At 43.8% G+C, this 16,707-nt stretch overlaps 1 protein-coding gene across 5 annotated transcripts in view; it reads left to right on the forward strand.

The window, feature by feature from the left end:
- SPRYD3 (SPRY domain containing 3) overlaps nucleotides 1–13,592 on the forward strand; it is a 58,753-nt gene extending 45,161 nt beyond the window's left edge. For 3 of the 5 annotated variants that reach the window (XM_077298016.1, XM_077298013.1, XM_077298017.1), the window contains 7 exons: nucleotides 217–352; nucleotides 450–638; nucleotides 3,561–3,710; nucleotides 4,089–4,146; nucleotides 7,589–7,708; nucleotides 7,842–8,008; nucleotides 8,821–9,713. In XM_077298016.1, the coding sequence (XP_077154131.1) occupies nucleotides 217–352; nucleotides 450–638; nucleotides 3,561–3,710; nucleotides 4,089–4,146; nucleotides 7,589–7,708; nucleotides 7,842–8,008; nucleotides 8,821–8,955 (955 nt within the window). In that variant the 3' untranslated portion in view covers nucleotides 8,956–9,713. Of the gene's footprint in view, nucleotides 1–216; nucleotides 353–449; nucleotides 639–3,560; nucleotides 3,711–4,088; nucleotides 4,147–7,588; nucleotides 7,709–7,841; nucleotides 8,009–8,820 lie in introns of all 5 variants that reach the window. The other 2 variants (XM_077298015.1, XM_077298012.1) reach the window with 1 other exon arrangement.
- The last annotated feature ends 3,115 nt before the right edge of the window (nucleotides 13,593–16,707 follow it).

Raw genomic sequence — 16,707 nt, forward strand, 5'->3', positions numbered from 1 at the left:
TAGTCTAGACTCGAGAAGCTTAGAGGTTTTATCATGAAGTATGTGTAGATGCCACAGTTCATTCTCTCACTTGCTTTTTTCCCACTTTCTCTAGCTTTTCCTTGCTCGCCCTTGATCGGAGATGTTCTTATGTCTTCAGGGCTTCTGTCTGTTATGACACAGTGATCTATGTTTTACGAGACGCTTGTGACCATGATCTTTATTGTTTTCTCTCAGACTCTATAATGGGAGAGCAAAGGGACGTCAGTTTGGTACAAAGTGCAGCTCAGGTGATCGGATTGGTTGTGGTATAGAGCCCAGCTCGTTCCATGTACAGACGGCTCAGATTTTCTTTACGAAGAATGGAAAACGGGTAAGGCAGAGACTCCACATTTATCTTACCTGTTTCTAAAGTTACTATTTGTGTTGGGTAATAGTTGATGCTGGTGTTCTTCTGTTTCCCAATGCAGGTTGGCAGCACTGTGATGCCCTTATCTCCCGATGGCCTGTTCCCGGCAGTGGGGATGCACTCTTTAGGTGAAGAAGTCCGCCTTCATTTAAATGCAGAACTTGGCTGCGAAGATGATGACAGCATAATGATGGTGGACAGCTACGAGGACGAGTGGGGAAGGCTACATGATGTCAGAGTTTCTGGCACGGTAGGAAATTTTCCATGCATATTGCCATTCCACATCATTATTTATGTAGGATGCAGAAGGCTGATTGTTTACACCTTGTGGTGAACCATCTGTATCTGCCCCCCCATGAAGTCTTCTCTATATGGTGGACCTAGAAACCAAAATGCTTACCTCCTGGAGAGTGTTCTTTACTTGGGGGATGTTGTGAAGGGAAAGGATTCTACAATCATCCACCATTGTCTTCCTTGGATGTCCAAGCATTTCAGAATTCCCAAGCTCACCAGTGCACTTTTTTTTTTTTTTTTTTGCAGAATGTGCTACCTGATTTAGCTATTCCTAATATTTCTTCCATCTCTCTGATGTATTTCTTATTTTTTTTCCCACCTATTGATGGTCTGCTTCACTTCCATTGTGAGCACCACCTGCTGCATGTTGTGGGTTCACAGCAACAGCCTAGAAATTCAAATGCCACAACAGGAATCAGCTCAGGGCGTTTTACTTGCTTAATTGATGATGAATTGGCAAAGGAACAGCCCATGTAGCACATTCAAAAGCTTTTGAGATAATTGCCATATTACCTTTGGGCTGGGCATTATATTGACGTGGTCTTCCATGGCTGTGTACTGCTAGTTGGGCTCAGTCCTTCTCAGCCTTTATCCACATGCATGTCAATTGACAAACAATAAGGTCTTCAATATTAGTTGGGACCGTCCCAGTTACGGTGACCGTGGAGTGGTGGGATGGCTTTCTATTTTTTTTTTTAATCAAAAAACATGTTAAAGGGCCACTGTCACCCCCCTCCAGCCGTTATAAACTAAAAGAGCCACCTTGTGCAGCAGTAATGCTGCAGTCTAACAAGGTGGCTCTTTTAGTTTTAGGTTCAAGTATACCCCAAAAAACGCGATTTGATACTTAGCCATAATTGGTGTCTCTAGCCACGTAGGCTGGTCCTCCCTCCCCAGTTTGAAACGCTCCTCTGCCGTCACTCACATCTTCTTGGTCTTTCTGCGCCGCCCCCTCAGCGCTGTTTACGTTTTCAAACCGGCGCCTGCGCTGTGTAGTACTGTTCTGCGCTGACGCAGTAAGCTCTGGCCGTCTGCCGTCCAAGCCAGGCTTTCACACTGCGCCTGCGTGGGCAGTGCGGCCCCCACCTTTGGAATCCCCGCCCCGCAATGTGTTATGCATTATGCACAGTGCGGGGCTGGTATTCCTGGGCATGCGCACAGCGTGTTGCATCCTGTCAGCCCGGTCCCCCGCCTTACTGCTTCTGGATACAATATACAGATCGTGCCTCCTCCTCCTCTAGCAATCGCCGGGCAAGAAGCAACTTTGGAAACTTGCCTGCTAGGTGGGTAAAGATCACCCCCAATTTATTATCAGATCAAGACCCATAAATAACACACCTAGAAACAACACACACCACCTAGCAGGCAAGTTTCCAAAGTTGCTTCTTCTTGTCCGCGGCGCCGCTGACAGCTAGCTAATTCATTTCTCTAATCAGCGGTGCCGGTGACCGCTGACAGAGGAAGAGGCTGCGGCACCGAAGACCAGCTGTCCGGGGGAAGGAGCGGGACGCCGAGAGCAGGTAAGTATTACATATTCACCTGTCCGCGTTCCACACGCCGGGCGCCGCTCAGTCTTCGCGTCCTCTAGTTCTGACTGTTCAGGTCAGAGGGCGCGATGACGCATATAGTGTGCGCGCCGCCCTCTGCCTGATCAGTCAGTGCGGAGAGACGCCGGGACGGGACGCTGAGGAGCTGCAAGCAAGAGAGGTGAGTATGTGTTGTTTTTTTTTTTATTGCAGCAGCAGCAGCAATGGCACAGCTTTATGTGGAGTATCTATGGGGCAATGGTGCAGAGCATTGTATATGGGGCACAGCTTTGTGGAGCATCTATGGGGCAACGCTGCAGAGCACTATATATAAGGCACAGCTTTATGTGGAGCATCTATGGGGCAACGCTGCAGAGCACTATATATAAGGCACAGCTTTATGTGGAGCATCTATGGGGCAACGGTGCAGAGCACTATATATAAGGCACAGCTTTATGTGGAGCATCTATGGGGCAACGGTGCAGAGCACTATATATAAGGCACAGCTTTATGTGGAGCATCTATGGGGCAACGCTGCAGAGCACTATATATAAGGCACAGCTTTATAAGTTTGAATCACATTGAATCAGTTTGAATCACATTCTCATTATAAATGTCATAATTATATGATAAGTATGCACTAAGCTCCATCCCTCCATAACCCCACCCCCATATGACCAAAGCCCCGCCCCTGCCCCACCCCCACCGGGCCATGGAAAACTGGTCTTGCTTAAAGCCGGTCCCTGGTGCAAAAAAGGTTGGGGACCTCTGATTTACGTCCCCGGCACCTGCGCTGTAAGTGTTTTTTTTTGTTTGTTTGTTTGTTTGTTTTTTATCCTGGGCATGCGCACTTTGCGCTGCCCTTCGACTCACATCACATGATGTCTTTATTCTCGCGCCTGTGTGTACCCACCGCCCGAGATCCCATCCCGCAGTGTGAATAAATTAGAAGAGAATATTTCTGCGTTTGCAGGGACCCCAAATAAAAGAGCCACCTTGACAGAATGCAGCATTAGTGCTGCACAAGGTGGCTCTTTTAGTTAAAAACGCCAGGGGGGGTGACGGGTTCCCTTTAAGAGTCTACACTTTAAGCCCATATTGATGATGTAACTGTACCTTGAATAATATATTTTGGTAAACAGCTAAAATTCCAAAAGTTAAGTTGCTGTCCAAATATTTCTGGACCTAACTGTATATGGAAGAGTTTGTTAAATATTGATTATTCATCATAACATTACATATGACTTTTTTTTTTCCACTTGTAAGACAGACTTGTAATTTAAGGCTCTTGTTTAAGACTATCGTAATATAGCAACCTCTTATATCCACCATTATTATTTTCCTTCTTTCAGCTCCTAGAGTATGTTGGTAAAGGAAAAAGTATAATTGATGTGGGTCTGGCACAGGCTCGTCATTCTCTCAGCACTCGGAGTCATTACTTTGAGGTGGAAATCGTTGACCCTGGAGAAAAGTGTTATATTGCGTTAGGACTAGCAAGGAAGGTGAGCATGGTTTAGGCTGTTTTACGTAGTCTCAGTCCTAAGTCTTACAAGCTGCTCCTTGAATTAGTTCAAAGGGTAATGTCTCCTAGTTTTTCATGGATTCTGCATTTTCTCCATTGGAGAGGAGGTTGGGAAACCATCATATAAAGTCTATGGCCACCTATAGATACCCTTAAATGCTCGTATATATAAAAATAAACTTGCCTACATAACTGGCTCCATGTGCTCATCCGCATAATGGGTGGGTGCGAAGGCCAGCCTCACTAACATGTATTAGCCATCAGTTGACGCACAGACGGCACACTGATCGAAACATATGGCCATTTGGAGATTTTCTTTATTGCCAAATAACACAGGTCATTTTTTTTTGTTATTCAGGATTACCCAAAAAACAGGCACCCGGGCTGGAGTCGTGGTTCTGTCGCATATCATGCGGGTATGTGTTTTCATATATTGTACCTCCTTAGTCGCAAGAAAAGCTGGAAGAGAGGATGGCTTCTGAATAAATAAATGCGCTATTTTTCTGCCTTGGCCATAATTCAGGGTGATTTTGTCTGTTCTATGCATAATGCAGCCTATCTCTTGTGTTTGAGTCTCCCCACGGCTTCTCTAATCGGCATGGCGTGGTTGGTCTCCGTCATATGACAAGTCCTTCTTTAATTGTTTCCACTTTTCACATCATAATGAAACTTGAGCAGGATTTTATTTTGTGATACTCTTTTTGGACAATCCCTTTTAAACAAAACTTCCTCTCTATAGAAAAAGGGAAACTCGTACAAATCCAATAGCCACCGTCCTTTTGGCATTGCCAATACCGCAGACCCCGTGGGCAGATCGGCATGGAAGACATTTAGCTGTGTTAATAGCTTGAACAGTAACGGCGCCACGTCTGGCTGTGACTGGTAATGCAGTCATCCTGGTATTGGGAACAAAACACTGTTTTGTTTTTTCCTCTATAAAGGCCCATTCTGTGCTCATAAAATACCATTTTTACCTGCTTAATCAGGCCAGTAATTGACTGCCCATATAGCCGATGATTGATAGATTAATGTAAATGGCATAATCCTTTTTTTTTTTTTTTCAACTTTTTCATGGTAAATTAACTAACATGTAGTAGATTTATCACAGAATCTTCCATCCATCCATCTGAATGAGGTTTTCTGCAGCATGTGCATGTACAACCCCTTGCAATCCCCTGTGGATACTTTCAGATGATATAACTGATATATGCGGCTGGTTCTTGTAGCCTGTTGGCAGGTGATAAACATGCACGAGGAAAGCGGCTATAGCAGGAGAATATGTAAGAATGTGAATGGGGAAGTCCTCAATAGAAATCAATGTGTCTAAAGGAAATGTACATATAGACGTGGCAAAATTGTTAGGCCATGTTCACACGTTCAGTATTTGGTCAGTATTTTAAGACTGTCCCACTCTAGGATTTGGCTTACAAATACTGATGTAAAATACTGACCAAACACTGAACATATGAAAATGGCCTTAGTCCCCTTCTGTTAAAGTAAGAAAAACCCACAATGGGCACTTAAAAACCTTGACACTCAAGTAATTTTTAAGTTATTAGTAATATTAATAATTATTATAATTATTTGCAAAACCTATTCCACAGCGCTTAACAATTCAGAGGTTCATATACAGTATGAGCCCCCGACATATTCTCCTATATACATAAAAATATACCATTCACTTAAAAAAACCCAAAACCTGAAAAACACCACATTCTCGCTCTGCTCCTGTTTTCCGTGCACTGAGCCTCAGCAGTAGTGCGATGAAATGCCGTCATTGCATCTGTCGTCTCACATGCTGATTGGTGGCAGATAGTAGGCGTCCCCTCCTCCACCAATGTGTTCACTGCCCTCTGCATCCTGAGGATGCTGAGAGCGGTGACATTGAGCGGCGGCGGGTGGGAGAGGGCATGGTGCGGCCCGTGGGCCACTGTTTCAGTCCTTCGGCTGTGTGTCTGTGGGACATTTTTGGCCCGCAGGCTGCAGTTTGCCCAGGTCTGCTATAAGACTATCTCCAAACATCTTGATGTTCCCGTTACTACAGATGCACATATTATTCAGAAGTTTAACATCTGTGAGAGTGTAGCCAACCTCCCTGGACGGGGCCACAAGAGGAAAATTGGTGCAAATTGAAAAGATGGATATTACGAATGGTAACCAATGAATCTAGAAAAAATTCCAAAGAGGTTGGAGGTGAACTTCAAGGTCTAGGTAAAAAGTGTCAGATCGCATTATCCGTCACTGTCTTGGCCAAAGTGGAATTCATGGAAGACGACTGATGAGAAAACCACTGTTGACAGCAAATCATGAAAAGGCAAAACCCTAAATGCATTTTGATAAACCTCAAAGCTTCTGGGAGAAAAGTCCTTTGGATAGATGAGACAAAAGTGGGGGTTTTTGGCAAATCGCAACAGGTCTATGTTTACTGATGCAAAAATGAAGCCTACAAAGAAAAGAACATTTGTACCTACTGTGAAACATGGAGGAGGCTTGGTTATGTTTTGTGGCTGCTTTTCTGCATCTGGTACAGAGATTCTTGAATATGTGCAGGGTACAATGAAATCTCAAGACCATCAAGGCATTTTTAGCCAAATGTGCTGCCTAGTGTCAGCTTCATCTGAGGCACAGGACATGGGTTCTCCATCAGGATAATGACCCAAAACACGGCTAAAAAATTCCAAGAATGGTAAAGAGCAAAGAATTGTACTATTGTGAAATGGCTCCTATGAGATCTGATCAAAATACTATTGAACATGTGTGGAAGGAACTGAATCATGCTGTCTGGAGCAGGGACCTTCTCACCTGAGACAATGGGAGCAGTTTACTTATGAGATTTGGGCCAAAATATCTGTGTACAGGTGCAGAAGTCTCATTGAGGGTTAGAGAAATCGTTTGTAGGGATTGTCTCAAAAGGGTGTGCGACAAACTATTGAGCTACAGCCATCACTCCAGTGTTGTGGTTTTGTTTTGTTATTGATTCTTTTTTTTTATTTTTTTATTTTTTTATTCAGCTTTGGCGTGTTTCTTTACATTCAAGTCCTGTCCTCTTTCTGACACTCTTTCTGGCTTTTTCATCTGTTTTTTTCAGCCGTTTTGGTCAGTCTCTTGCAGTTTGTGACCTGCCGGCTGCTGTGTCGCACTGGAGGTCCCTGATCAATGTAAGTCTATGAAAGCCTCATTCTGTCTCTCATAGACTTGCACTGAGAGCTTGTGACGCAGCTCCTGACTTCCGGCCAGTCAGAAGCAGCGCTCACAAGATGGCACCGCAGGACTGGTGGAGCATCACCGGAAAACTGTGATGCCGCCGGAGGGTGAGTATATGACTGGGGGCAGAAAACCTAAATTTAAAGCGCCTCTTTGGCTGTGAAAAAACAAAACACTGGAGTGGTGCTATCATTTTTTTGCAGATAAAATTACATTTTTTTTTTTCTTTTTAACTTTTCTGTTGAACCAAAATTCAAAAACAATGTGTGATTGTCATTAGTTGGTATTCAGTAAATTTAAATTGGAAATTGCTTTCAACAGTTTCAAGCTATTTCGGTGACCAATGATGTGTTTTGTTTTTTTTCTTACATTAACAGAAATGTACTAACCATTTTGTCTCCATCTGTAAACAGCATGTACCCATGTAACTAAGAACTAGGGAGTTCAAAGGTTGGAAATGTGTAATCTCTCTCCTGTCCTACATATCTTTTTATGGAATATACACTAATGAAAATGTTAATAATTTTGGAATACACATTGGTTTTATTTTCTCGCATGTACCAGATCCCTTACTACCTTGTAGCATGTACCCATGTATCCATATGTGTCATGTAGAAGTGAAGTGTTAGCACTGATCTGTTCCTTACGTTGCAGATGACGGGAAGATCTTCCATGGAAGTGGAGTTGGGGATCCATTTGGTCCACGCTGTTATAAGGGAGATATAATGGGCTGTGGAATAATGTTTCCAAGGGACTATATCCTCGACAGTGAAGGTATGAAGACTAAAGGGCTATTCCCAGCTCCTATTTAGTGGGAGCACGACCTCTGCTGTTCCTTAGCATGATGCTGATGTTCTTCACCAACCATATGTGATGTGTAATCTCAGTCTGACGGCCTTTTCCATAGGAGAAAGTGATGATAGCAGCGACATGAAGGAAATGAGGCTGCAGCCGCGTGGAGTTAGGAATGTTATGTACCTCCGGCGAGAGCAGCAGCAAGATGAGGATGGAGAAGAGGAAGATGACGAAGAAGAGGAGGACATCGAGCGGGATCACGAGGGCAGGAAAGTCGTGGTAAGTGTTAGAACAGTTTCCCACCTTTATGCCCCTAATAAAAAGGAAAACCATCCATCTTGCTTCGAGGAGCTCCAACCATGGAGTATAGTCTGTGTATTGTAAAGCCTCAGCTGGGGGCAAAGTGCAGATCAAGAAAGGGAGGAGCATTGTGAGAATGTTAGGAAGCCATTTGTTCCCAGTTCTGGAAAGCAATCATTACATTATTTTATACCAAGTAGCCCATTCATGATCCATGGCTGTGCTCCATGCTGAAGCTCGTGCTGGGAATTGGCCACACTAAGGATTTCATAAAGACCCTCTGTACAATATAAGGAGTTGTACCGTGACGGCAAATGGCATAATCCCGTATAAATGTAACCGGCCGGTCACTGAGCGCTGCACAATGGCTTGTCACAGAATGGCCTCAGCCATGGCAGGTCTGACAATTTGTTGTAGGACTTCCCTGAAATCCTAGGAACTCTATTACAAACCAGCCAGACCTTGGTCATGTGGGCTCCTTTTTCGGCGGAGTTGCTATATCGTTTATGTCAAAATGAGGTAAAAAAAAATAAAGGCAATGCTCTCCTTGTAACCCCCTGCTACTATGACACGGCTCAGCCAGCCATCAGTCTCTACTTCTTGCTGGAGTAAATACACCAATGTCACAGGACATGTGACTGCTGCAGTCAATCACAGCAGTACTTGGTCATCATCTGCAGCGGTCACACGTCCCTGTGGCGGGTTGTCCTCTCACCAGAAAGTAAAGCATCCGATTAGAAGCATTTTGCTGCTTCCTAAACATTGCTGTAAACTTGTGTTTCCATCTCCAGGTTTTTTTCACGAGGAATGGGAAGATCATTGGAAAGAAGGAATCCATTTTGCCTCAAGGGGGCTTCTACCCCACCATAGGAATGCTGAGCAGTGGAGAGAAGGTTAAAGTGGACCTGCACCCATTGAGTGGGTGAAAGATTGTCATCAGTGGGGAAGCACACTGCATTCATTCGCCATCTTTCCCATACAACCCCCCTCCCCCATCATGCACGATTTGCACGTGGGCTTGTGATAGTGCTTCTTCGTATCTGGAAACGTGTCTCAGTGGCCCTTGCTTGTCAATGTGGGCTCCGCAGTGATTGCCTGTATCTTTTGGCATAGCAGAAGACATGAAGTGACCGGAAACAAGGGAGTATGTTGGGAGAGTACCTGTGTGACTAATGGTCACTATAGCTCAGTATATATATTGATGCCCCCGCCATCACTAACGCACATTTTTCTTTCATTAGCTACAGTGCAACTTGGGACAAAAAATGAGTCCCAGAATAGCTGCTCATACAGGAAGGTTGTGTCAGCCGTGAGTTACTTTACAGGCCTGGGACCTGGTGCTATATAACTAAACATACATGCCAAGGGCATCATGTTATCTGCCATTAGCGGGTTACGTTCTAGGGCAACTCTGGTACTTAGGAGTCAGGTCACAGTGCACGTTGCCTCCAGTTGCCACAGTCCAGCTGATATGGAAGGAATCCTACTTAAAAAGAAGAAAATACAGTATGGGAAATGCAATTGTGCCAACTAAGGTGGAAGTAGTGCAATGTCTTCACCTATACAGAGCGCGGCAGTGTACACCCGTCGTCTAGACGTTGATCAGGTTGCCAGACATGTACAAATAGCATCCCGGCGTATTAAAACTTGTCTCAAATGCCACCATTTTGGTGGCAGGCAGCGCACATATTGTCCCCTTTCTATTGTTACCCCCCTTAATGTGGCAGGACTCTGTGTGCTCCTGCGTATGATTCTAAAAGGGTGCCGGCATCCTGCCCACTTGTCGCCGGGCAGCTTTAGGCAGTCTCTTATTAGCACTTATTCTTCTTTTCTAGACACTTGCCATGAATCCTACCCAGTCACTCGTGGCGTCTGTGCCGTATGCCATACCTGTGTGAGAGCAGACCTCTGTGTCCGTGTGCTGTCTGGTATATATAACATGGTGTATGCATGTGTGTGTATATATATATAACACGGCCTATCTACCTCTACATCTGCTGCTATCGCTCCTGTGTCATTGTGGCTTTCTGTAATGGTCATTATTTGGGGAGCAGTGCCAGACAGAAGATTCTCGCTTCCTAGGCTTGGTCTTTTTTTCTGTGTCTTCAGCATCCATTGAGGGTTATTTTTGGTTTAAAAATAAGAAGGGACCGTACTATAAAGTGTATGTACAAGCTCTGTACCGGGGTTCACCAGGGGTATGTGACTCTATCCTGATTTAGTCATAAATATTACTATGGTTTTTGCATTCTATTCAGACCTATTTCCAGCGAGTTGGGCTATAAAACAAAATGTTGTATTTTTCATGTTGGGAACGGCAAATTTTGCATCTTACAAATCTTATCAGTAGGTATCTTCCGACTCTGTTCACTTCCACATTGGTAGGTGACCATGGCTGGTGATGTCGGGGGGATTCCCACTGATCCATGGCCGGGGATGTCTGGGGATGTTGGGGGATACCCACTGCTCCATGGCTGGGGATGTTGGGGGATTCCCAATGCTCCATGACTGGGGATGTCTGGGGATACCCACTGCTCCATGGCCGGGGATGTCTGGGGATACCCACTGTTTCATGGCTGGGGATGTCTGGGGGGAAATCCACTGTTCCATGACCGGGGCTGTTGGGGGGGGGGGAACCCACTGCTCCATGGCCGGGGATGTCTGGGGATACCCACTGTTTCATGGCTGGGGATGTCTGGGGGGAAACCCACTGCTCCATGGCCGGGGATGTCTGGGGATACCCACTAATCCATGGCCGGGGATGTCTGAGGATACCCACTGCTCCATGGCCGGGGATGTCTGGGGATACCCACTTCTTATCTGCTCCATTGGCTGGTATCCTGCACATCGGGGTATGTTCAAACATTTTTTTTTTTTTTAACATATGAAAATCTTGACAGCACATGGACCCAATGTTGGCCTACGTGCTAATTCACATGCGCTGCCTACCCGTATGAAAAAAAAATCACAGTATGTGTTGGGTTTAGTCTGATTCACAGGCTGGTGCATGTAAATAGCAGACAGCTCCTGCAGCCGCCAGCTATGTGGATGGATACCCGGAGCCAGTCACATACACCATTTCCAGATGTGATTTGCCCAGTAAATTAAGCAGACCATGTGAGCGAAGCCTTAGTAAGAGACCAGAACCAGGTTACCCCTTTAAGTGGAAGGTCCACTTTTTTTTTTTTTTGTTTCGAGGCATGTAACCTTACAAATAATGTATATTACATATCTTGTCTACATCTTTGTGTAGCCTGATCCATCAGTCCATACCCCTTTCATCTGTCCACATACATAGGGAAGATGGATCCTAAGATGACTGCTGGAGTGACTATACAGGATGTGAAGTTTTTTACCATGAAAACATAGGTCTGAGTAGGAGCTGTGAACGAAACACAATATTGCCCATGTTTCCATCCCGATGCATTGGACAATGTTCTGTTCTGTAGGACTTGTCCTTCATACGGCCAGCTCTGTATTGGTGTATACAGACAACAGCCATATTGGGCATATGGGAGAGTCCACTGCTTGGGACTCCTCTTTGGGTCATGATAGAGACTTGCCCTGGGGGGCCCGAGGAGACTGTGCGTTACCTGGTCACCCATTCCTTTGAATGTGACACTACATCCCTCTGCAGGGAGAACGTCTGGCTATAGATCTCCTCTCCAAAAGGAGAAACTGGTTGCCATGGGTCGAAAAGCCAGAGCTTGGGTGATCATATTTTATTTATAAATGTTTAAATATTTTTTTTATGTTGGGAGATGAGCCCTTTTATTCCATAATAATTCCATGGAATTATTTTTGTGCCGGATGGGTGTTAGGTTTTACTCTTATTTTGGCTTAGATTCAGAGAGCCCAGTTAGCGATTGTTAGTGAAGGTTTTATTTCGCTCTATAGGAAACATTTTTTTTTCCCCTGCGAAGGTTCCCCCATCCTAATAAACCAAATATGTGTGTAAATGACCAAACAGGCCAACAGTCCTGATATTGAGGTCATGGGGCCAAATCTCTTATTCGGAGATGGAGGGTGTCTTATTGACCATTGTGCTTCTTTGCTGTACCAGGTATCTTCTGGGGTACATCCCACCCGCACACTAGTGACGTAAGGGCCCATGTTACACAAAGTTGCATCCATTCTTTATCACTGAATAGTGTTGCATTCCTACCATTTCATACAAAAGTGTCAAGAACTGTTTCCTGCAGCTGAAATTTGGGTGTAAAGCACATTTCCCAGTAGGATGGAGCCCTGTAAGGGGTTATCCTACATGATACTTGTGACCCAACACCAATTAGCTGAATGGGGAATTCTTAATCCCTGTTCATATAGGACTGCAGTGTGCATACTTGACCGCCGCTCCATTTATTCCCCATAGAGAAGTAATGGAGCAGCTGTCGGGCATCTGACCTGCCACACCATTTTGGAACTGCAATAAAAATTGCCGTTTCTGCTGATGGGCTGAATTCCAGTGATCGGATTCCCACTACTTATTTTCGCTGAGCACCCCCTTGTAAGCAAATTGTTGGTAACCAATGAGGATCGTTGTGCTTTACATAGTGGTGCCTCCGTGGTGCCTGCCTACACATTTATGGGTGGTGAAATATCCTATATTCTTACATTAGATTTGGAAGAATAATGTACCTTCTGCTTCCATTCCAAAACTCATTGGTCACTTGTGACAGTCCCACTTGCCATTGTGTGCTCATAGCATTGCAGCTATGGAGTTTTAGGAAAAACAAATAATATTTCCAAGGTTGGGCATCCATTGACTTCAGCTTCCATTAAACAATTATATCATATCTTCCCAAGCGATAATTCATGAACACATTAATCAGAGAGGGCTGGTGTTGAGTGCAAGCTCTCGTTCCTTGAGTTTGCCTAGGGTGCTCGAGTCCCCATGCCCACATGTTTTGCGGCTGTTAGACAGTGAACAAATATGTGGCCATTGCCTACATGTTTTGTGGCTGTCTAATAGCAGCGAAACATGCGGGCAAGAGGACTCGGGCACCCTAGGCAAACTCAATGAGCCAGCATTTGCGCTCATCACTAGTAGTTACCCCGTATAGGCCCACCTTGGCCTATGCCTTCAGACTGTGGTAATACCGCTTTATATGGGAGCACAACATTTTAAGACCAAAAAAATGGGATCAAATCTCATCAGAATAATGAAGAAAGAAAACAAATATTTAGGAAAGGTTTTCCTGCTTTGCTTTAATGGGAACTAGCAGTCTGAATACAAAACGGGGAGTCACTTACAGTCCTCTCTCTCCTATACCTGCGGATATCAGAAAGGATTTCTGATTGGATCTGTCTGTTTTGTGCGGTGTTTGGCACAAGAGGAATTGTCAGTTGGGAGTTTCCAGTATTCTCAGGTGCTTCAGATGAGTAGGACGTCCTGTTTCCTCGCTGTCTTGTCTGCTGCGTATGCCACCCATTATTTCCATACACCTTCGACCATTTTGATTTTGTTAACGGTTCAGCCGAATTGCACTAGAACATATCCCAATGTCTGTACATAATCGATATCCATGTTTATATACATATATTAAACACAGATCTCTATTTACCTGGTTGTCCTTGATTTTGTGCACTCTCCTTAAAGCGCCTTCTATACAACAGGATGTGAGCGGGAATAATTCACGGACGCGCAAAAATGAATAAAACGTCTGTTTTATTTCAGGTCCATTTTTACATAAGATTGAAACATTTCCATAAAAGATTCTTCAAGCTTGCATAGAAAATTAAAATATCTGGTTTTTTTTATTATATAAAAGCGCAAATGCTTTTGCCAAAGTTTATTACATATATATTACATATGCTATGTATATATTATAAATAGGAAATATACTTCTATAGAAAGCTTCTTGTAGAATAGCTCTTCAGTATTCCCTCTCCTCTCCTCATGAGTCGGTGTAACCTCCTCTTTCATGTTTGTTTCCTAGGGGTGTACGGCTGGGGTGGTCCATTTATTAAAACCAAGCAAATTAATAATATAGCTGCCGTAAGATTACATAGTCACGCGACTAAATGGCTGCGGGAACAGCATATTATCATTGCAATGATAGGACGATGAAGTTAGAGTATTCACATGCACAGAATGCTGACCTGTAGCAGAATACTTCCAACATCGGAGATATTCTTCATCTCTTTTTTGGTAAAGAAGTCTGTGGCCTAGACAGCCATTGCATTGTCAGAGGACTGGGTGGATCTCCAAGAAATAAAAAGAGAAGACGCAAATAAAAAAAAAAACAAACAAAAAAAAAACAACTTTTGGGAGCTTTCAAGCCTAGTTTAAAGTGAATCCATCCGCAGTGTTTCTCACAGCTGAGGGCTGCATTGAGTACACTCCCTGACAGAAGTTATGTCGCTTATCCATGTTATGTAAATAAAAGCTTATAACCTGACTTTAGATTCATCCATTTGTTGTATAAATTATTCTTTTGAAAGCTGAAACCCTCCGAAATGTGGTTTAGGTTAAGAAAATAAATTGGCATCAATGCAGAAATATTGATCAGTTAATGGACACAGAATGGTCAGATTTTGGCAAGACAAAAGTTTTGTCGCCTGGTCATATAATGCACCCAATCCTAGTTTACATCCTCACCTATGCTTAGTAAATGATTGGTTAATTAGTGTGTGTATAAAAAGAAACCCAGCACCCCAGACCTTCACTTGAACTGCAACCAACATTCCAAAAATCCACCCTGCGACCAAAGCCTGGATTATCAAGAGGCTGAAGACCAGATCCACTGCAGAGGTGGCTGGCACCTTTAATGTGTCTCAGCGTCAAGTACAAAGAATTAAAAAAAAAATTTGAGGAAACTGGAGATGTTTGACAAGCCCAGGTCCGGCAGACCCCGCAAGACAACTGCTCAGGAGGAACATTTGTTGGTTAGAAAATCCAAAGCAAGCCCCTCTTCCACTGCAGCAGAGCTCCAACAGGCCTGGTCACCTCAAGTCCCTGTGTCAACTAGAACAGTTTGTAGGATTCTGTCTCGAAATGGCCTCCATGGTCGAATCAGTCCTCAGAAGCCAGCACTACACAAAAGGCAAATAAAAAACCGTGTGGCATTTGTAAAGTCCCACAGCCTGCTAAACAGATGGATGCTGGAAAAGTGGCAGAAGGTGGATTTCTCTGATGAATCTTCAGTAGAATTACACCACAGCCACCGCAAATGCTGCAGGAGACCTACTGGAGCCCGTATGGATCCAAATACACCCAGAAAACAGTTAAATTTGGTGGTGGAAAGATCATGGTCTGGGGTTACATTCAGTATAGGGGTGTGCGAAACATTTGCAAGGTGGAAGGCAATATTAATAGCCTGAAATATCAAGAAGTATTAGCTACCTTTTATATTCCAAATCATAGGGGTCAAATTCTGCAGCAGGATGGTGCTCCATCTCATACATCCATCTCTACAACAAAGTTCCTCCAGGCAAAAAAGATCAAGGTTCTCAAGGACTGGCCAGCCCAGTCACCAGACATGAACGTCATTGAGCATGGTTGGGGTAGGATGAAAGAGGAAGCTTGGAAGACAAAACCAAAGAATCTAGATGAACTCTTTGCATTCTTTGCTATTCCTGATGACTTCATTAATAAATTTATGAATCATTGTTGAACCGCATGGATGCAGTCCTCAAGCTCATGGAAGTCACACAAAATATTAAATATGACTCTAATAGCACCACAACTTCATTCACCAATGTTATGCAACATATATTTGTATTTTAAGTTAATTATTTGTTTGAATATCACATTACTTTCTGTGGGCGACAAAACTTTTGTCTTGCCAAAATCTGACCATTCTGTGTCCATTAACTGATCAATATTTCTGCATTGATGCCAATTTATTTTCTTGACCTAAACCACATTTCGGAGGGTTTCAGCTTTTAAAAGAATAATTTATACAACCAATGGATGAATTTAACATCCGGTTATAAGGTTTTATTTACATAACATGGATAAGCGACACAACTTCTGTCAGGGAGTGTAGAGACTAGTGACGAGCCAACGTGTTAGGATAAGTAAGGTGTTTCCGATCATGCTCGTGTGCTAAGAGTGTCTTCGGCGTGCTCGAAAAATATTTTCAAGTCCACGTGCCTTTGTCCCGCGGCTGTCGACAGCCTTATCGCATGCAGGGATTGCCTAACAAACGGTATATCCCTGTATGTGTTGCGACTGTCGAACAGCAGCGGGAACTTGAACATATTTTTTGAGCACGCCGAAGACGCTCTGTTAGCACGTAAGTATGCGTTGATAACACCCTATCCGAGCACATTGGCTCATCACTAGTAGAGACAGAGATCCTAATTCCAGCTTGGTGTCATTTATTGGGCTGCTTGCTGCAGTTTTGATAAAAAAAAAACACTTGTTTGTCTTCTGCAGCATTGCTACTCTTCTCAATTATCTGTATAACCCTGCTGCCTACACCATTAATCAACTGCTTTGCTTTTACACTGTGCATAGGCAGAAAGTATCAGTAGTGGAGGTGGGGTTAGATTGAGCTGATGAATATCAAGGACTACATTGTTGCAAGTTTTCTAGTCCTCCGGTTATAATCTGCTACTGGTTAAACAATGGTTTTTATCAAAACCACAGCAAGCATCCAAGTAAGTGACATATTGCTAGAATTGGGGCATCTCACCCTACATTATTCTGCTCTCTTATTAGGTAGCAAAAC

The sequence above is a fragment of the Ranitomeya variabilis genome, chromosome 3 (genome assembly GCF_051348905.1).
Source record: "Ranitomeya variabilis isolate aRanVar5 chromosome 3, aRanVar5.hap1, whole genome shotgun sequence".
Taxonomy (NCBI): domain Eukaryota; kingdom Metazoa; phylum Chordata; class Amphibia; order Anura; family Dendrobatidae; genus Ranitomeya; species Ranitomeya variabilis.